This window comes from Rhinoderma darwinii, chromosome 6 (assembly GCF_050947455.1).
Source record: "Rhinoderma darwinii isolate aRhiDar2 chromosome 6, aRhiDar2.hap1, whole genome shotgun sequence".
In the NCBI taxonomy this organism is placed as follows: Eukaryota; Metazoa; Chordata; class Amphibia; order Anura; family Rhinodermatidae; genus Rhinoderma; species Rhinoderma darwinii.
The window spans coordinates 29,088,818-29,107,103 of NC_134692.1; the positions used below are offsets into that span (position 1 = coordinate 29,088,818).

The 18,286-nt window shown below is 41.7% G+C and overlaps 1 protein-coding gene across 2 annotated transcripts in view; it reads right to left on the reverse strand.

Annotated features, from left to right (window-relative positions):
- Window positions 1–14,528: 14,528 nt before the first annotated feature.
- Window positions 14,529–18,286, reverse strand: part of TTC21B (tetratricopeptide repeat domain 21B) — a 68,042-nt gene continuing 64,284 nt past the window's right edge. For both annotated transcript variants that reach the window (XM_075829395.1, XM_075829394.1), the window contains exon 29: window positions 14,529–17,281. In XM_075829395.1, the coding sequence (XP_075685510.1) occupies window positions 17,204–17,281 (78 nt within the window). In that variant the 3' untranslated portion in view covers window positions 14,529–17,203. The remainder of the gene's footprint in view (window positions 17,282–18,286) is intronic.

The window sequence follows — 18,286 nt, forward strand, 5'->3', positions numbered from 1 at the left end:
AGTGTATGAGGAATGAGCATGCTGCAGAATACACTGGGTGAACATTTAAATATTTGTCAAAATTATTATTTTACTTTTGTCCGTAACGATCTTACCAGACTGTAAAGGCAATGTATCACCTTATTTATTTACTATTTACATAAATTACATACTGGACCATCCATGCTATTTTTTTTATATGTTTCTATTATTTATACATATTTTTTGTTTGTTCTATATTCTTTAAGTCAGTGATCCCCAGCCACCGGGCCGCGGATCATTTGGTACTGGGCCGCTGTATCTGGTTTCCGCCCCGGTGGCCGCACAGAATTTCGGGCTAAAAACCCGCACCAAACTGTGGTGCAGTTTTTCGCCCGGAATGTCTGCTGCGGAACACTGGTGAGCATTCAGCCGGCCTGCTAGCAGGCCCGCCTCCAGGGATGATGTTTTTTCCCAGGAGACGGCTGCAGCCGGTGATTGGCTGCAGCGGTGGCCACATGGGATGAAACGTCATCCCAGGAGGCTGGCCCTTTAACGTCATGAAGGCTGGCCTCCTAGGATGATGTTTCATACCATGTGACTGCCACGGCAGCGGTCACATGGGATGAAACATCATCCCGGGAGGCGGGCCTGGAGGAAGAACACAGACTTCTGGGTAAGTATACGTTGTTTTTTTCCTGAGTTGCATTTTAAATAAACGCAATAACTGCTATGGGGGTAGCCAATCTACTTTATAGCAGGTACCTGGACAAAACCTCAAAATTGAAGTAAGAAAATGACCTATAGATGTCTGTGGGAGAACGTTGTGGGCATGCTCTGTGCCATGTTCAGTAGTCACTATGCAGAGAGGATGAGCAGAATTGTTCCCATCACCTGTTGTCAATGGTGTGATTCTGTGTCACCTACCTCCAGCTTTCTAATAATAATAATCACAATAGTAATCCTACATTTGATGATAATGAGATGACTGCTAAAAAGTAATCTCTACAGAACAGCTTATTGTGAGGCTTCTGGGAAAATTGCAACAAATAGAAGCCTATTCTAAACACTGGGTCCTTGTATAACAATGGATTCATTTAAGCTATGACTGATGGAAAATTATTTCTTCCTTAGCGTCATAACTTTCATATGAATTTCATTAAATAGAATAGATGACTCACACTTTATCTGCAGTGACTTAAAAAAGAAAAGTCCTAATCAAAATAATGCCTCTTTAAATAAGCCCCACCTAATAATAAATTATATATTAAACACGAAAGACAAATAATGACAGCTGTATTTTCAGTCGGAATTTCTATTCATATTTCTTGCCAGGAATGGGAACAGATCTTACAGGAGAAAATGTTTTCCTATCATCCTCTGCGGGGATACTTTCTGGGAAGAACCTCCAAACACAGAAATGTCAGAGCCGATCTGTGGGCAGCAAGTTATGGAGCGGAGGAGATTGATTCAAGTTTTGTGGTAAAGATTTAGTATAAGACCTTGCAGCCCATGACCATATTACAGCTCCATACAAGCGCTCAGTAGAAGCCTATGGACCATACGTTCCTCTGTATGTCTCTGATTTCATACGATGAATAAAGAGGCTCCGGATTCATATGGAATGTGACAGAAAACAGTTGTGCCGTGTTCCATCTGATGCCATATTAAAGACTATGTAAACCTTTGAAAGTGATTTTAACCCCTTCAGGACCAAGCTCATTTTGGCCTTCAGGACCAGACCCATTTTTTCAAATCTGACATATTTCACTTTATGTGGTAATAACTCCGGAACGCTTTTACCTATCAAAGTGATTCTGAGATTGTTTTCTCGTGACACATTGGACTTTATGATAGTGGAAAAATGTGGTCGATAAATTCAATATTTACCAGTGAAAAACACCAAAATTTGGTGAAAAATTGCAAAAATTTGCATTTTTCTAAATGTAAATGTATCTGCTTGTAAGACAGGCAGTTATACCACACAAAATTGTTGCTAATTAACATCCCCCATATGTCTACTTTAGATTGGCATCGTTTTTTGAACATCCTTTTATTTTTCTAGGACGTTACAAGGCTTAGAACTTTAGCAGCAATTTCTCACATTTTCAAGAAAATTTCAAAAGGCTATTTTTACAGGGGCCAGTTCAGTTGTGAAGCGGCTTTTAGGGCCTTATATATTAGAAACCGCCAAAAAGTCACCCCATTTTAAAATCTTCACCCCTCAAAGTATTCAAAACAGCATTTAGAAAGTTTCTTAACCCTTTAAACGTTTCACAGGAATTAAAGCAACGTAGAGGTGAAATTTTCAAATTTCATTTTTTTTTTGCAGAAATTCATTTTTATTCTTTTTTTTTTGTAACACAGAAGTTTTTACCAGAGAAATGCAACTCAATATTTATTGCCCAGATTCTGCAGTTTTTAGAAATATCCCACATGTGGCCCTAGTGCGGTAATGGACTGAAGCACCGGCCTCAGAAGCAAAGGAGCACCCAGTGGATTTTGGGCCTCCTTTTTATTAGAAAATATTTTAGGCTCCATGTCAGGTTTCAAGGGCTCTTTCGGTGCCAAAACAGTGGAAATCCACCAAAAGTGACCCCATTTTGGAAACTACACCCCTTGAGGAAATTATCTAGGGGTATAGTGAGCATTTTGACCCCGCAGGTTTTTTGCAGAAATTATTGGAAGTAGGCCGTGAAAATAAAAATCGTCATTCTTTCAAAGATTATGTAGGTTTAGCTAATTTTTTCTAATTTCCACGAGGACTAAAGGAGAAAAAGCACCACAACATTTGTAAAGCAATTTCTCCCGAGTAAAACAATACCCCACATGTGGTTATAAACGGATGTTTGGACACACGGTGGAGCTTAGAAGGGAAAGAGCGCCATTTGGCTTTTGGAGCTCAAATTTAGCAGGAATGGTTTGCGCAGGCCATGTCGCATTTGCAAAGCCCCTGAGGTACCAAAACAGTGAAAACGCCAAAAAAGTGACTCCATTGAGAAAACTACACCCCTTGAGGAATCCATCTAGGGGTGTAGTGAGCATTTTGCCCCCACAGGTGTTTCATAGATTTTATTAGAATTGGGCAGTGAAAATAAAAAAAATCCTTTTTCTTCAATAAGACGTAGCTTTAGCTCCAAATTTTTAATTTTCTCAACAAATAAAGGAAAAAAAGAACCCCAACGCTTGTAAAGCAACTTCTCTGGAGTACGGCAATACCCCACACGTGGTCGTAAAATGCTGTTTGGGCACAGGGCAGGGCTCAGAAGGGAAGGAGCGCCATTTGCTTTTGGTGTACAGATTTTGCTGCATTTGGTTTCTGGTCGCTATGTTGCATTTGCAAAGTCCATGTGGGACCAAAACAGTGGATCCCCCCCAGAAGTGACGCCATTTTGGAAACAACACCCTCAAGGTATTCACCTAGGGGTGTAGTGAGCATGTTAACCCCACAGGTGTTTTGCAGAAATTCGTGTGCACACGATGTGGGAGAATGAAAATGGGAATTTTTCCTTAGATACGCCAATATGTGGTGCCCGGCTTGTGCCACCATAACAAGACAGCTCTCAATTATTATGCGGTGTTTCCCTGTTTTAGAATCACCCTACATGTGGCCCTAATCTTTTGCCTGGACATTCGACAGGGCTCAGGAGTGAAAGAGTACCATGTAAAATTGAGGCCTAATTTGGCGACTTATAAAGTATTGGTTCACAATTGCAGAGGCTTTGATGTGAAATAATAAAAGAAACCCCTGAGAAGTGACCCCATTTTGGAAACTGCACCCCTCAAGGCATTTATTAAGAGGTGTAGTGAGCATTTTCACCCCACGTGTCTTTTCCATAAATGATTGCGCTGCGGAAGGTACAAATTAAATAGTTTCCCTAGATATGCCAATTCAGTGTCAAATGTCATGCACAGCTTGTGCCACTTTTTTTTTTATATACACCGTTCACCGTACGTTATAAACTACATGTTACCTTTATTCTGCGGGTCAGTACGATTCCGGCGATACCTAATTTATAGAACTTTTTTATAACTTTTTGCACAATAAAATTACTTTTGGAAAGAGAATGTATTTTTTCTGTCGCCAAGTTGTGAGAGCCATAACTTTTACATTTTTTCGTCGATGGAGCTGTGTGAGGGCTTGTTTTTTTTGCGAGACGAGGTATAGATTTTATCGGTACCATTTTTGGATACATGCGACTTTTTGATCACTTTTTATTTCAATTTTTGGAAGACAGTGACCAAAAAAACAGTAATTATGGCAGTGTTTTTGAGGTTTTTTTTTACGGCGTTCACTGTGCGGAATAAATAACATAATATTTTTATAGTTCAGGTCGTTACGATCGCTGCGATACCAAATATGTAGGGCTTTATTATTTTTTTCAATAATAAATGACTTATAAGGGAAAAAGGGCGATTGTGTTTTGTGTTATTATTTGAAACTTTTATTGTATGTTTTCCAACTTTTATTTTTACTTTTTTTACACTTTTTTTTACACTTTTCTTTAGTCCCCACTAGGGGACTTGAATGTCCAACTATTTGTTTGATGTTCTAATACATTGCACTACCTATGTAGTGCAATGTATTGGAACTGTCAGTTGTTCACTGACAGCAAGCCGATTAGGCTCCGCCTCTGGGCGGGGCCTAATCAGCTTACGTAATGGCAGACAGGAGTCCATTGTTAGGGCTCCTGTTGCCATGGTAGCAGTCGCCAGCCTTGCCATCGCATGGCAAGGCTGCCGATTTTCTACAAACCTCTAGGATGCAGCGATCACAATGGATCGCTGCATCGAAGGGGTTAATGCCAGGAATCGGAGCTAGCTCCGGTTCCTGGCGATAGATCGGGGTGTCCGCTGTAACATACAGCGGACACGCACTGCTGATGACGCCGGCTCAGCTTCTGAGCCGGAAGCTGAGCCGGCGCCATCTTGCCGATGTTACCGGAAGCCTCCTGGGCCCCGCCGACGACGGGGCATAGGAGGATTCCGTTACAGGCTGATCGGGAGGTAAGCATTAGCCCTCCGATCGCCTTTGCAGCCACCGGCAACCCAGCGATCACGTTGCTGGGGTGCCGGTGGCTATAAACTCCTCACATGCTGCGATCTCTATTGAACGCAGCATGTGAGGGGTTAATCGGTCGGATCGGAGGCTAGCTCCGGTCCTGGCCGATACCTTAGGGTGCCAGCTGTAACATACAGCTGTCACCCGGTGGTGATGTCGCTGGCTCAGCTCCTGAGCCAGCTTCATCTCCATGACGTATATTTACGTGAAAAGGCGGTAAGCCACCGATTTTAATGACGTATATATACGTGATCCGGCGGGAAGGGGTTAATTTGATGTGTTTGGTGCAATTTTCTAATTAGTTTTTATTAAAAAATTAGTTTTACTTTTTGAGATACAGCTGCTCTGTATTCTGTATACAGTTCAGCTGTATCTTGTGCTGAGACCTGAATCTGTCAGTCCCGCGGACCTGGCGGGTTCATTGTCAGGGGGTCCTACGTGTCTCTGACACAGGATCCACCTGTAATCTATCACATCTAAGTTATGAACGCAGGACCCGCTTTCACTGAACCCGTTAGACCCGCAGACCTGACGGGTTCAGGATTAAGCGAACGATACAACTGCTCTGTATCCAGGATGTAAAGCAGCTATATCTGAAAAAGTTAAAATAATTTTTAATAAAAACTAATTTGAAAGTTGCACCATACACACTGACATACATTTAAAAAAAATAATAATACTTTCAAAGATTTACATAACCTTCAAGAAACTTTCTCGTAGAAGCCTTACGTCTTGGAGAGAATTCCTCCCTAATACAGTGCCATAAAAAAACCCACCATATAGCAGCACGTGGGGTTCCAACGACCGTAGGGAGACCATGTGCCGCTATACAGGCTCCATGGACACAGCTCTGCTATATGCATGAACCCTAACTTATTATTCATTTAAACCCCCTGCTGAGGGTTTGTGTCCCTCTGCACTCATTCAATGACTCATAGCCATGCTCATTGACTGAGAGCCGCACTCATAACGGACAATGCTCATTGTCTGACAGCCGCGCCCATTGACTGACAGCCACACCCATTGACTGACAGCCAGGCTCATACATTAAAGCCGTCAATCATTGAGTAGGACAATACTCTGGACATATAAGCGCAAAGCGAGAAGGGATTGCAAGGTGTTATAGAAGATTCAGACAAATCTCCAAAATAGACCAAACCTGTAAATAATTCCACATTACTAAAAGTAAACACCATAGTTTCCAATTGTGATTATTTATTGGGGAGATTTTAAGAATCCCTTAAGCAGAATTTTTTTGATGCACTAAAATAAGACACTGATGATTTCCATCCTCACGTTGACCCCTTCTCATCATCAGGAGAGCTGAATAGTTGGCCATGTGTGGTCCACTAATTGGCAATGCCACAGAGGCAAAATATCAAATTAAGTATGGTCAGGTTGACATTGCTACATTGTATTTTAGGCGATTATCAATATTCAGTATAGTGCTATTTTTTTGTTTTTTTTAAAGGGAAATGGCCAAGCATTTTATTAAATGTAAGGTTCTCTCCTATCATATCATCATGTCGTAAATCTCACATTTGTATGTAATTCACATTAGAAGACTCAGCCACTGCACATATAGTATAAGATGACCTGCACCCCTATTTGTTGGTGAATATTCATACAGGTTGCATACAGATGTTACATTCAATAATTATTCCATCAAACTTGCACCATTTTATGGCATCTAACACATTAATAAGAACAACTAAATTGTTAATTCCGGGTCCAACATTTTTGACACTTAGCAAGACCTGGTAGAATCTAATAGCTCTTCACATTATATTGTTCAATGTATGTGACATTCAGGTGTAGACTAACTGTTTGGCCAATGATGGAGTGCCCAAGTGCCCAGAGCATTAGGGGGTCCCACAGTTATGTGTATGTCTATTACAGTCAGAGCTCCTTTTTCTTGTATGGAGCTCTAAATTCCCTGCTTCCCATTATAACATTCTGGCTGCCTGCAGCTACCACTATTATAAAGCTATGTGATGCATTATTTGTAGACCACAATAACCCTCATAACTTGAACATTTTGTGAAAAAAAGTTTGTTAAAATACTTAGTATCTGCACTCCATAACGTCACATGGCTATGTCTTCCAGTAGAATAGACCACTGTGACCTTTTGTCCATAAGGATCTAATGTCTCCCACCATGTGATGTCATTATAGACAAAGCATCACTGCAACCGAGTGCAGGACTGGCAATATGGTACAAAAAAAATAAATAAATAAAAAGTTCTTAAAGCAAGAAAAACATAACAAAAATGTTGGTGGTAATGGGCCCATGACCCTTACTGCCCATGTGTCCAGTTGATTCTTGGTCTGACCTTAGTGACATGTGAGAGGAGGCACAGTATCATGTAAAATACTGTACAACCTGACTGTGGCACAAAAAGAGTTAATAAGGGAAGGGGCTCAAGATAATTAAAAGTCACTAAATAAACAAGTCTCCAGCAACATATGTTGTGCATTGTACGGAGAGAAGGCCAAGATCATGTTACAGCAGTGGTCAGCAACCTATGGATCTCCAGTGGTTGTGAAAATATAAGCTTTAGAATGCTGGGAGTTGTAGTTTCTTTAACCACTTCAAACCTAAAGTTTGCTGTCTACTATTGTATAGTATATGAGCGGTCAGGATCAATATGGTGCAGTGAATAGAATCTACAAATGGTATAGGAAGTTTTGTACTTACAGCGATGGAAGAGAAGCTGGACAATTCTCAACAATGGACTGGTTTGGTGGTTGCAAAGTCAGTGGGACCTCATAATCCAAGTGAGAAAAACTGGAGATGGAGGAGGATCCGTGTGTACAAGGAGGCTGTCACTGAGGATGAATGCTGACAAAGTTTTGGCACAAAATTGACCTGATCCTCTAGATCCAGGTAACATAAATCTGGAGATGGCTCCTCAAATCTGTACTCACACCGATGGACATTCGTCACCAGTACTACATTTCTACAGATGAAGGATCATTTTATAGGAATCTACAATTCTTGTGATGGAGCGGGATGTTATAGAATATAATAATAACGGAGTGGCCAAGAGGGCTCTCAAGTGGGTGAGGGCCATCATTAGTATGTAGAACATTCTATTTGCCATTTTCACTGGCACATGTGGGGGCTACTAAGCAGGTGGAATCGCAGCTACCAGTTTAATCTTAGAATTGCAGCAGTAGCATTATTATTACTTTACTTTCATTACAGCGTTTATGGTATACTGGTTTGTTGGGTGCTACACAATGTCCAGTAGATCCTTGGTGGACTTGGTAATGCCTTAGGCTTAGTTCACACCTGCGTCTGTTTGTTCCGTTGTTCTGCTTCACCAGAGGAGCAGAACAAGGGAATAACAGAAGGAACGGTTCCGTTGCACAACGGACACCGGCGGCGGGCTCATGGAACCCATTGACTTTAATAGGTTCCGTCGGATGTGCTGCATTATTGTCTCTGGTAATCTTGGCCGGATCCGCAACGGAGGCCCCTAACGGAGCCTTCAATGCAGATGTGAATGAGGCCTTACACCTTATAAGTGATATAGATTTGTGGTACGCATTACTTTACTGTTTTATATTACGATGTAGAGTTTTGTATTCCTTTTTTTCCCCAATTCTTTTTATTATGCTTTTATATTGATACAAGTTTGCGATATGGCTTCCAGTAAAAACCGCGGAAAACCCGACGGTACGAATTAAAGTCAATAGGTTCCACCGGCCACCGGTTGTGTCCGTGGTGCAACAGAAGCGGCGCTTCCAGGTTATTCATTTGTTCTGCTCCTCTGACACAGCAGAACAATGGAATGACAAGCACATGTGTGAACCGTCCTTCACCAGAGTTGTGCTCCTGCGTGAAGATATTCAGCTGTTTCGGAGTTATGTTCACATAACAGGTACAGTGTTTGCCAGCTGTTCCAGCTCCTATAGCGATTGTTACCCAGCTTTCCAAAAACCCAGAATGACGGATCTGCTGAAACTTCCTTCCCCTTGTACAGTAAAAATTTATATTCAGGACTCTAGAAAAGCTGGGTGGCAATTCCTGTCGGCCATGACATAGTGGCCATATAATCTTCAAAGGTTACTAATTTAATGGAAAATTGAAAAATGTTATTGCACGCCAAAAAAATAATGATCTGCTTTGAAACGTTATCCAGGATTATAAAAATGTTTTATTCCAGAAAAGGCACCACACCTGTTCACAGGTTGTATCTGGTATTGCAGCTCAGTTCTATTGAAGTGAATGGGGCTGAGCTGCAATACCACACACAACCTGTGGACAGGTGAGGCACTGTTTGTGGAAAAAAGCAACTATGTATTTCTAATCTAGAACAACCCCCTTAAATCCATTTTAAGAGAAATATGAGAATTTAATGCTTTTTTTTTTTTTCATTTAACAAACCAAGAATTCACATCAGGCTCTTAGAGGCAATCCGCTAGTATCTCAGCACACGCAGAATGATGCTGGTCTACTGTATAAAATAGAAAGTGTCTGAGCGGATCACACCTGGATTGTGTTTCTATGGAAACGCCACACTTGAGTTTCAACTACCAGTCGAAATAAATGAATGAACGGGAGAGGGGAATATGCGTTACTCCCTTCGCTCAGTCATTGCAGAGATGGGTAGGTGGGTTGCTAAGCAACAAGGCACTATAGACTGAAGTCCTTTGAAATTAACAAAGCCGACCCACTCACAATTTTCCAACTTCTCCCTGTGAACGTTCTCTATTCAAAGGTCAGCGGGGAAAGCAGGCGGATGGCGAGGAGAATGAATGGATGAAAAAACATATATAGGAGACAGAAAATAATTCTCTCTAAATTACATGCACTTTTTTATCCGTATATGGAGGACATAAGACTTTCTTAAAGGGGCATTCCGATCACCTATCCACGGATAGGTGATAATTGTTAGAACGGTGGTGGTCTGACCACTGGGACCCCCACAGAATGCAAATCCCATGTCCCCCGTTCCCCCCCCCCCCCCCCCAGCAGCAAGCTTGCTGCCATGAGGCTATCGGTTGGGATCCCAGCGGTTGGACCCCCACCGATCTAACAGTTATCACCTATCCAGTGGACAGGTGATAATTTCTTGTGACAGGACTACCCCTTTAAACAAATCCCTACACTTGATAGGTAGCAAGGATGTAAGTCATAAAGAGGCAGCATGTGGCTGCTGTGGGGCCCCTGGAGTAGTGTTCAGTCCAGGCTGGCTGTATCCCTTATTTTAATGGATGAGAACCCTTGCAGATAAGTCCGCTCCACAGGCTCTACATTATAAGCAAGCAAATGTGCAAGCAATTAACCCAAAGTCAATGGAAGAAGATGGAGGCAAACAAGCACCAAGTCCTCCGATGCCAGGTGGTTAGAGGAGTAGTGATGTTAAAGGGGCTGTCCTATGAAGAAAACCCCTGTTCATGCCCTATTACGGCATATGAATGTCAGTCACTTGGAACCCCACTCTATGAGCCACATTGTAAGCTGTGTGAACTCGTACAATAACCTCCCTACCAATTCACTAAGGTGAAGAGACATCACAGCGGTTCGAGATCGAACCATCTCTTATTCTACAATATACGGATAAAAAATGTGCCTTACAATGGCAAGTAGCCTTACAAATAAAAACGATATAATGCAGAAACTTCCCAGAAGCAATGTGATAAATGGGAAAGGAATACATGTTAGAACAGCTGGGACCCCCACCGAACGGTGCAAGAACGGGGGTCTGCCATCCTGCTCATCAGGATGACCACTCCAGCTGAGCTGTTTCTGTATCTCCCATGGAGATGTTTGGATTTGCAATGCAGCAATCCTGGTGAAGAAGTAAAGGCGCCCCCCTCTTCGTGAGATCAGTCTGGATCCCAGTAGTCAAAGCCTCACTTATCCTGTGGAAAGGTGATAAATGTATTGGTCACAAAATGCTCAAAAAATTGAGACCAGTGCGAAATGATGTAACATGCGGGAACAGAAATGCTTGTAGCACGTTTTTATATGCACTATTATAATCCTTCTGATCTATTTTAGTACCAACGTTGAATCCTTACCGAAGCTTGAAAGTAAAGGGTCATCGTTCACCTGTGTTCATTGGTAGACTGTCACCCAAACTTTTTTAGGAGCTGCCTACGAAGAGCATCTGTTAAAATATTCATCCTATGTTTGCAGCAGCTATTCAGATAATAAAGGGGTGGATGGTGTCCTAGAAAAAGACCCCCGACTTCCGCTACGATGTCCGTAAAACTTTTAATGCTGTTATAGCTTTCTATATAGAACTCCATGAATATAGTAATGGCTGAATGTGTAATAATTATTTACTGTGAATCTTTAAGTATCCCTAGGCAGTAAACATTACTGATGGTACCTACAGCAGGTGCCATCATAGCTGATCCAATAGACTATGTATACTGACTAAATATCTTAGTTTCCTATATAGTTCCACTTTAACAACAGATGCTAACCTTCTTATCATAAACCACGGATCATACCAATTGTAGATAAAATTAAGAGAGGAGTAGAAACAGACCAGAGCCTTGTTGGTAGGATTGCCCACCACAATCCCATGTGATCCGTTAAGAAAACTGAAAGCGATCATTAATCCTCTCAGGTCGTCTGTGCTCATAAAAATCAATTTACAGAAAACAAAAACAAAACATAAAATGGGGTCAGTAAGGGCGGGTTCACACATAGCGGAATTTCACTTAAATTCCGCTGCGGACACTCCGCAGCGTTAATCCGCAGCGGAGCCGTTTCTCCATTGACTTTCACTTTAATTTAGCAGTGTTCGTTTACACGATGCGTACAATTCCGCTGCGGAGCATAGGCTGCGGAGCGGAATTTGGTGTCCGCAGCATGCTCTGTCTGTTGCGGAGCAGTGGCGGACTGGTTGCGGACTCATGGCGGAATTTCTCCATTGACTTCAATGGAGAGTCAAAATTCCGCAATGAAGTCCGCAGATCTTATGTGTGCTGCGGAGCGTATTGTTTTTACTACCATGACATTTCTTCATTCTGGCTGGACCCATGTATTTCTAGGTCTACAGCCAGACTGAGGAAGTCAATGGGGCTCCCGTAATGACGGGAGCGTTGCTAGGAGACGTCTGTAAATAGTCACTGTCCAGGGTGCTGAAAGAGTTACGCGATCGGCAGTAACTGTTTCTGCACCCGGGACAGTGACTACCGATCTCAATATACATGTATCTGTAAAAAAATAGATAAGTTCATACTTACCGAGAACTCCCTGCGTCTGTCTCCAGTCCGGCCTCCCAGGATGACGTTTCAGTGTAAGTGACGGCTGCAGCCAATCACAGGCCAAGCACAGGCTGCAGCGGTCACATGGACTGGAGCGTCATCCAGGGAGGTCGGGCCGGATGCCGAAAGAGGGACGCGTCACCAAGACAACGGCCGGTAAGTATGAAATTCTTTGACTTTCACTAGGGAAAGTGCTGTCCCTTCTCTCTATCCTGCACTGAATAGGGAGAAGGGAAGCACTTTTCCTGCAGTCCGCAGCGGCCAGTCCGCATCAATTTTCTGCACATTTTGTGCAGATCCGCTGCAGAATCTGCAACGCAGATTCTGTGCGGCATTGATGCGGACAGTTGCGGAGGAATTCCGCCATGTGTGGTCATGCCCTAAGACTGTGTCCTCCTTTTACATATTAACACATTTTGGTACTTTGCGTATTCTGCGCTACTGTATATACTTAACCTTGATACACTGAAAATGGTCTACCTCTCAGTATACATTGTAATCCTGGCATCGTGCCCAGCATAATGTAATAAAATAACATAAAATGAATCCACATCCTACTTGGCATCGCTCCCAGAGTTTTATTAGAACCACTTCACCAGGGATGAGTAACCTTCCGGTAACTGCTCCAGTGCCAGTTGTGGATCATGTCTGCAAAGGTACAAGCTCAGCAAGACTAATAGCGAGGTCACTGCAACGCTGGCGCTGCTGACCCCTGCACCTGATAGTGTTTCATTAGGAACCTTGTGCCTATAAATAAAAGAGCAATTCCAGCCCAGTTCACCTGGCACAATTCGCTCAAGTAGCTGCATCCAGTGCGCTTGATGTATCATGGTCCCATATTTCTGAACCTCTTCTGCTATAGATATGCAAATATGAGGATTACAACAATGCAGAAATTACAAATACGGACGGGTTAGAAGCGCTCCTTAACCCCTTAACGACCAGACCTATTTAAGTCTTGGAGAACCTTTCATCTGCACATACATGTGCAGCATGTAATAGTCAGGGCTTCACAAACACTGTCTCACTTATTTACATATCGGTGCCGTTATATTTGGCGCCCAATATGTAAATAAGCCCCTGAACGGTCAATGGGGCGTTTCTATCTAACTAAACGGCAAGGGGGCGTGATCTCTTCGCTCTGACACCATCCAATCAGCTACGGACAGTGTCAGGGCGGTTTGCGCTGTGTTCTCTCTCGCATGAACACACAAACAGGCGCGTGCGAGTGCGTGTGTTTTCTCGCGGGGGGGGGGGGCGACAACAGAGCAAACTGCCCTGACACTGTCCGTGGATGATTGGACTGTGTCAGAGATCACGCCCCCTTGCCGTTTAGTTAGATAGAAACGCCCTATTGGCAGTTCAGGGGCTTATTTACATATCGGGCGCCAAATATAATTGCACCGATATGTAAATAACGGAGGAAGTTAGAAAAATAATTTCAAGTGAGACCGTGTTTGTGAAGCTTTGCCTATTACACATGTATGGGCAGGTGAAAGGTTCTCTTTAATGACCGAGCATTCTTTTATTTTTTTCATCGTCGCATTCTAAGAGTCACAACCTTTTTTTATTTCCGTCTGCATTGTGGTATGACGGCTTGTTTTTTTGCAGAACGAGTTGACTTTTCAATGGCACTATTTTTGGTACCTATAATATATTGATTAACTTTTATTAACTTTCTTTTGGAAAAGGATTGAAAAAAAGAACAGCTATTCAGCATCGCATTTTGAGGTTTCAATTTATGCCGTTCACTATGCAGCGTAAATAATATGTTACTGACGGAAACCTTAATGGAAGACCCGATGTAGCCCCCTTAATTCAATGTGGTCCATTAATTGCCTTTTGGATCCACTGTCTGACGCATATTGTACAGTGTCATGGCTTCCATTATAAATAGAAAACAAGATGTCTCAAACTGCTACATCCTGGCCAAAAAAATAGAAGGCAATGGAATCCTGGAGAATTCGAGATATTTGTTCTTCGGTGGGGATCCCAGAGGTTGGACAAGTGATCTGTCATAACACTGTAAATGGGAATGCCCCTTTAAGTAATAGAATAAATCGGTGCTATATTTAATTTAACATATCATGCCAGTAAATGTAAAGAAACATACATAGTGTATATTAGGAAGAAAAATCTTATCTAGTGCAGCTATATTGAGCTTTATTTAATCAAATGCATCAGAATAATCTGTATATTTTTTTTAACACACAGCTACATGTTCTAAAACAAACGGAAACATGAAATAAGTCAACTTAGTCCGTTAAGATTTTTTTACTTTTTTAATGGCTATACTCATGACGTACAACATCGTAGACTGCGGTTTATTGGGCAGTGATTGATTGTAAAAACAAAGACAAGAGCTCCCTCTACTGGACAGACTGGATCTCTACACAAACAACGTCAGACATTTGCAGACCACACATTCTGCTGTTTTGGAATGAAAAATGTGCGCAATATTATATTTTGTAAAAAAGATGGAAAGCAATGTTAGCAGAATGCTAATACAGTCTATTGCACTACACTGATGCAATGCTACATGATGTTAAGCCAGTGAGATTATGCATTAAGACCTATGTCAAGTGGCAAAAAACGTTAAAGGGAATGTACGAGATTCCAGAAAAAGCGCCACACTTGTCTACGGCTTGTGTCTGGAATTGAAGCTCAGCCTCATTCATTTGAACCACTTCCCAATCTGATCTGTTACACAAATATCATCTGTTTCCATTTGAGTTCATTGTTTTTGGCATACTCCCCCTTATATTAGAAGGACGCTGTTCAGACTGTGCTCCCCAATTCATAAACACACGATGTCAGAGCTACAGAAGTGCCAGACCTGCTGAGCAGAGGGGGCAGGGGCAACGCGGCATATTAAAGGTGGTTTATCTGCCGTTATTGGGTCTATGGAGAAATGTATGAAAATATTCCAGAATGGCAGTAAAAGTCATGATAATAAAATATATAAAAGCAAAAAGAAAAACTTCTTACATTTACAAAATGACAAATCATTAAACATACACTTAAATAATTATAGAGATAATAGTGAGCAGGAATAACACAGTAAGTCCGTGTTCACATGATGAGGATTCTTCTCCTAAATCCTGACAGAATCTGATAACATTCCACCGGCAATGCATGTGAATGCAGATTGTTATAACCCAGCCATGCGCTCAGTAAAATATCCATGCGGAATAACGAACACGCAGCAAAAATCACAGTTTGAGCTGCAGATTTTTGCAGTGAATTGAAAAAAAAATAAAAAATAATCCATGTCAGATTTGTGCCATGTGAACACGGGTCATCAGTGATATAATGAGTGTTTCGGACAGTCTCAATGAGGAAATCCAGTTAGGATGATCTTCTGATTTGTCATAACTACATGTGAGAAAATCACATTGGTTAAATCCGTGATCTCAGGCGAAATTGACATCCAGGGCTCTATAGAAGGATCAAACCCCTTTGGCACTGCTTGGGCTCCATACACACGACCGTAAAAAACGTCAGTAATTGCTGTCTGCAATTACGGACACATTCACTTCTATTGACCACGGATAACTTCCCGTATATTCACGGGAAGGTGTCCGGGCCGTAGAAGTGTACCGTAAAAGATAGGACATGTCTGTTCATTTGCTTTTCACGGACCGTGCTCCCATACGTTATATAGGAGCACGATCCGCAAACACGGGTGGCTGTCCGTGGCAGTCTGTGCCCGGCCCGGCCGTGTGCATGGGGCCTTAGAGATTTCTGTTACTGAAAATCTGGCACACCAACATAAACCAAGGTCCAGTAAAATATCTCACCGTCTGCATAGAAAGGGTCTTATTTCCAGTAACAGAAATCTCTGAGTAGTTCCAAAGGGGTTTGATCCTTCAATCTTGATTTCAACGGATTTCCAAAACCAGACATCACCAATGTCATCTTCTCATATTTATCTATGACATATCAGAAGATCATTATTAAAATTTCCCTTTTGAGGATTTCACAATAGGTTCTCTTTTAATCTTTAAGTACGTGTGGCTATAATAAAAAATAAATAAATATATATATAAAAAAAATTTCTTCTTTAATAGTGCTTCCCCTTTGACTCCTCAGATCGATTACCTATTCTAGAGGGTCTGCAGTTTCCACACATAGATCCAATTTAAAGGGATACTAGAGTTAAAAATAAAAAAAATTCTCTTTATCCGGTTTGTCCTTCGGTCTAATTAGTTCAAACAAAACAATGAATAGTAACCTCTGCCTCCTCCAAGGGGAGTGCAAAGGTAAAGTGGAAAATCTGCCTGTAGGAACCAAATTCAAGCCCTTGTTTTGCAGAATACATTTTAAAAATAAAAGCAGCAACCCATTGATTAGCATAAGCAATTCTTCCACCTTTCCTTTCAATAGATGTGATACACCACCCCCATTATGTTTAGGAAAAGAGGCGGGCTGATTTGGTTTCTGGCCGGGAAGCAGCTTGCAGCAGCAGAAATCTTTCCACGCTGCTCTGACTGCTAAGCCATGACCCTACAGCGAGGCTCTACTATCTCAGTCGTTCCCAAGCAAAGGACTATGAGAAGATGGACTCAAACTGTCTTTACCAGATTTCTGCAGGACTATTTTTTATTAAAATTTTTACTTGTTCTTGGCATCTTGTCCCTTTAATAAATGATGCAGCAGACGTCTCGGTGAATAATATGACCAATCAAGAGCCTTAGGTGCCTGAATGAGAACCTGCAGACGGCACTGTGCTCCTACATGGCTGGAAGTAACTAGTGAAAGGCAATATGTAGCACAGATAAAGCAGAGAACCGCTGTCTGTCCGACAACAAATTTGACGCGCCTTATGAGCTGGCGGTGCCAATATGGTGCAATTACCTGCTTGTACCATATGGCAAACAATTGGATTGCACCTTTGCTATTACATCCTGTTTAGTCTTGACAATTCTTTCTTTCAGTTCTAATATTTCCTCACGTCCGCAATGCAGCTCTGGATTTGTCAAGAATGTCTTTTCTTATTTTTGGGTAAGTTGGGTGATGTTCTAAGACCTGATGAAGAAAAACAACATATAGTGACTAAAAAAAAAAAATTGTTGTACCATAAAATTCCTTTAATCTGGCATTTGATAATCCAACAATTCTTATTGTGCAGCACTTGTCTCTGCAACAGAATTGCAAGATGGTCAGGATTCAGAAGAAGATATAAAGCAGAGATGACCAATTAGCTTTGTGGTAGCATAACTGGGCTTGTCTGGAGTTCTCCACCCTAACAAGTACATTTCACTTTTTTTTTTTTAAGACTATAATCCAGAATATCTGAAAACTTCATACCTATCAGATCTTGACGATGCTGGATTAAAGGAATTTTACAGCAAATTTATATGTATACTAGTCCTACTCATTAGAATATCATCAAAAAGTTAATTTATTTTAATTCATTTCAAAGAGTGAAATTCATATATTATATAGATTCATTACACACAGAGTTATCTATTTCCAGCATTTCTTTCTTTTAATGTTGATTATGGCTAACCCAAAATTTAGACTCCGTAAATTAGAATATTGGGTAAAAGTTGAAGATTGTAGACTCTCTAATCAGCTAATAAAAACAAAACACCTGCAAAGGTTTCCTAAGCCTTTACAAGGACTGGTCCGCTGCTCAGTGTCCAAAGTCCTGTTTTCAGATGAAAGTAAATTTTGAATTTCATTTGGAAATCAATGTCCCAGAGTCTAGAGGAAGAGTGGAGAGACATCAATCCAAGTTGCTTGCGGTCCAGTGTGAAGTTTCCACAGTCAGTGATGGTTTGGGGGCCGTGTCATCTGCTGGTGTTGGTCCACTGTGTTATATCATGTCCAGAGTCAGCGCAGCGTCTAGCAGGAAATTTCCCAGCACTTCATGCTTCTCTCTGCTGACAAGCTTTATGGAGATGCGGATTTCATTTTCCAGCAGGACTTGGCATCTGCCTACACTGCCAAAGTACCAATAATAACCACAGTATCACTGCGCTTGATTGGCCAGCAAACTCACCTGACTTAAACCCCATAGAGAATCTA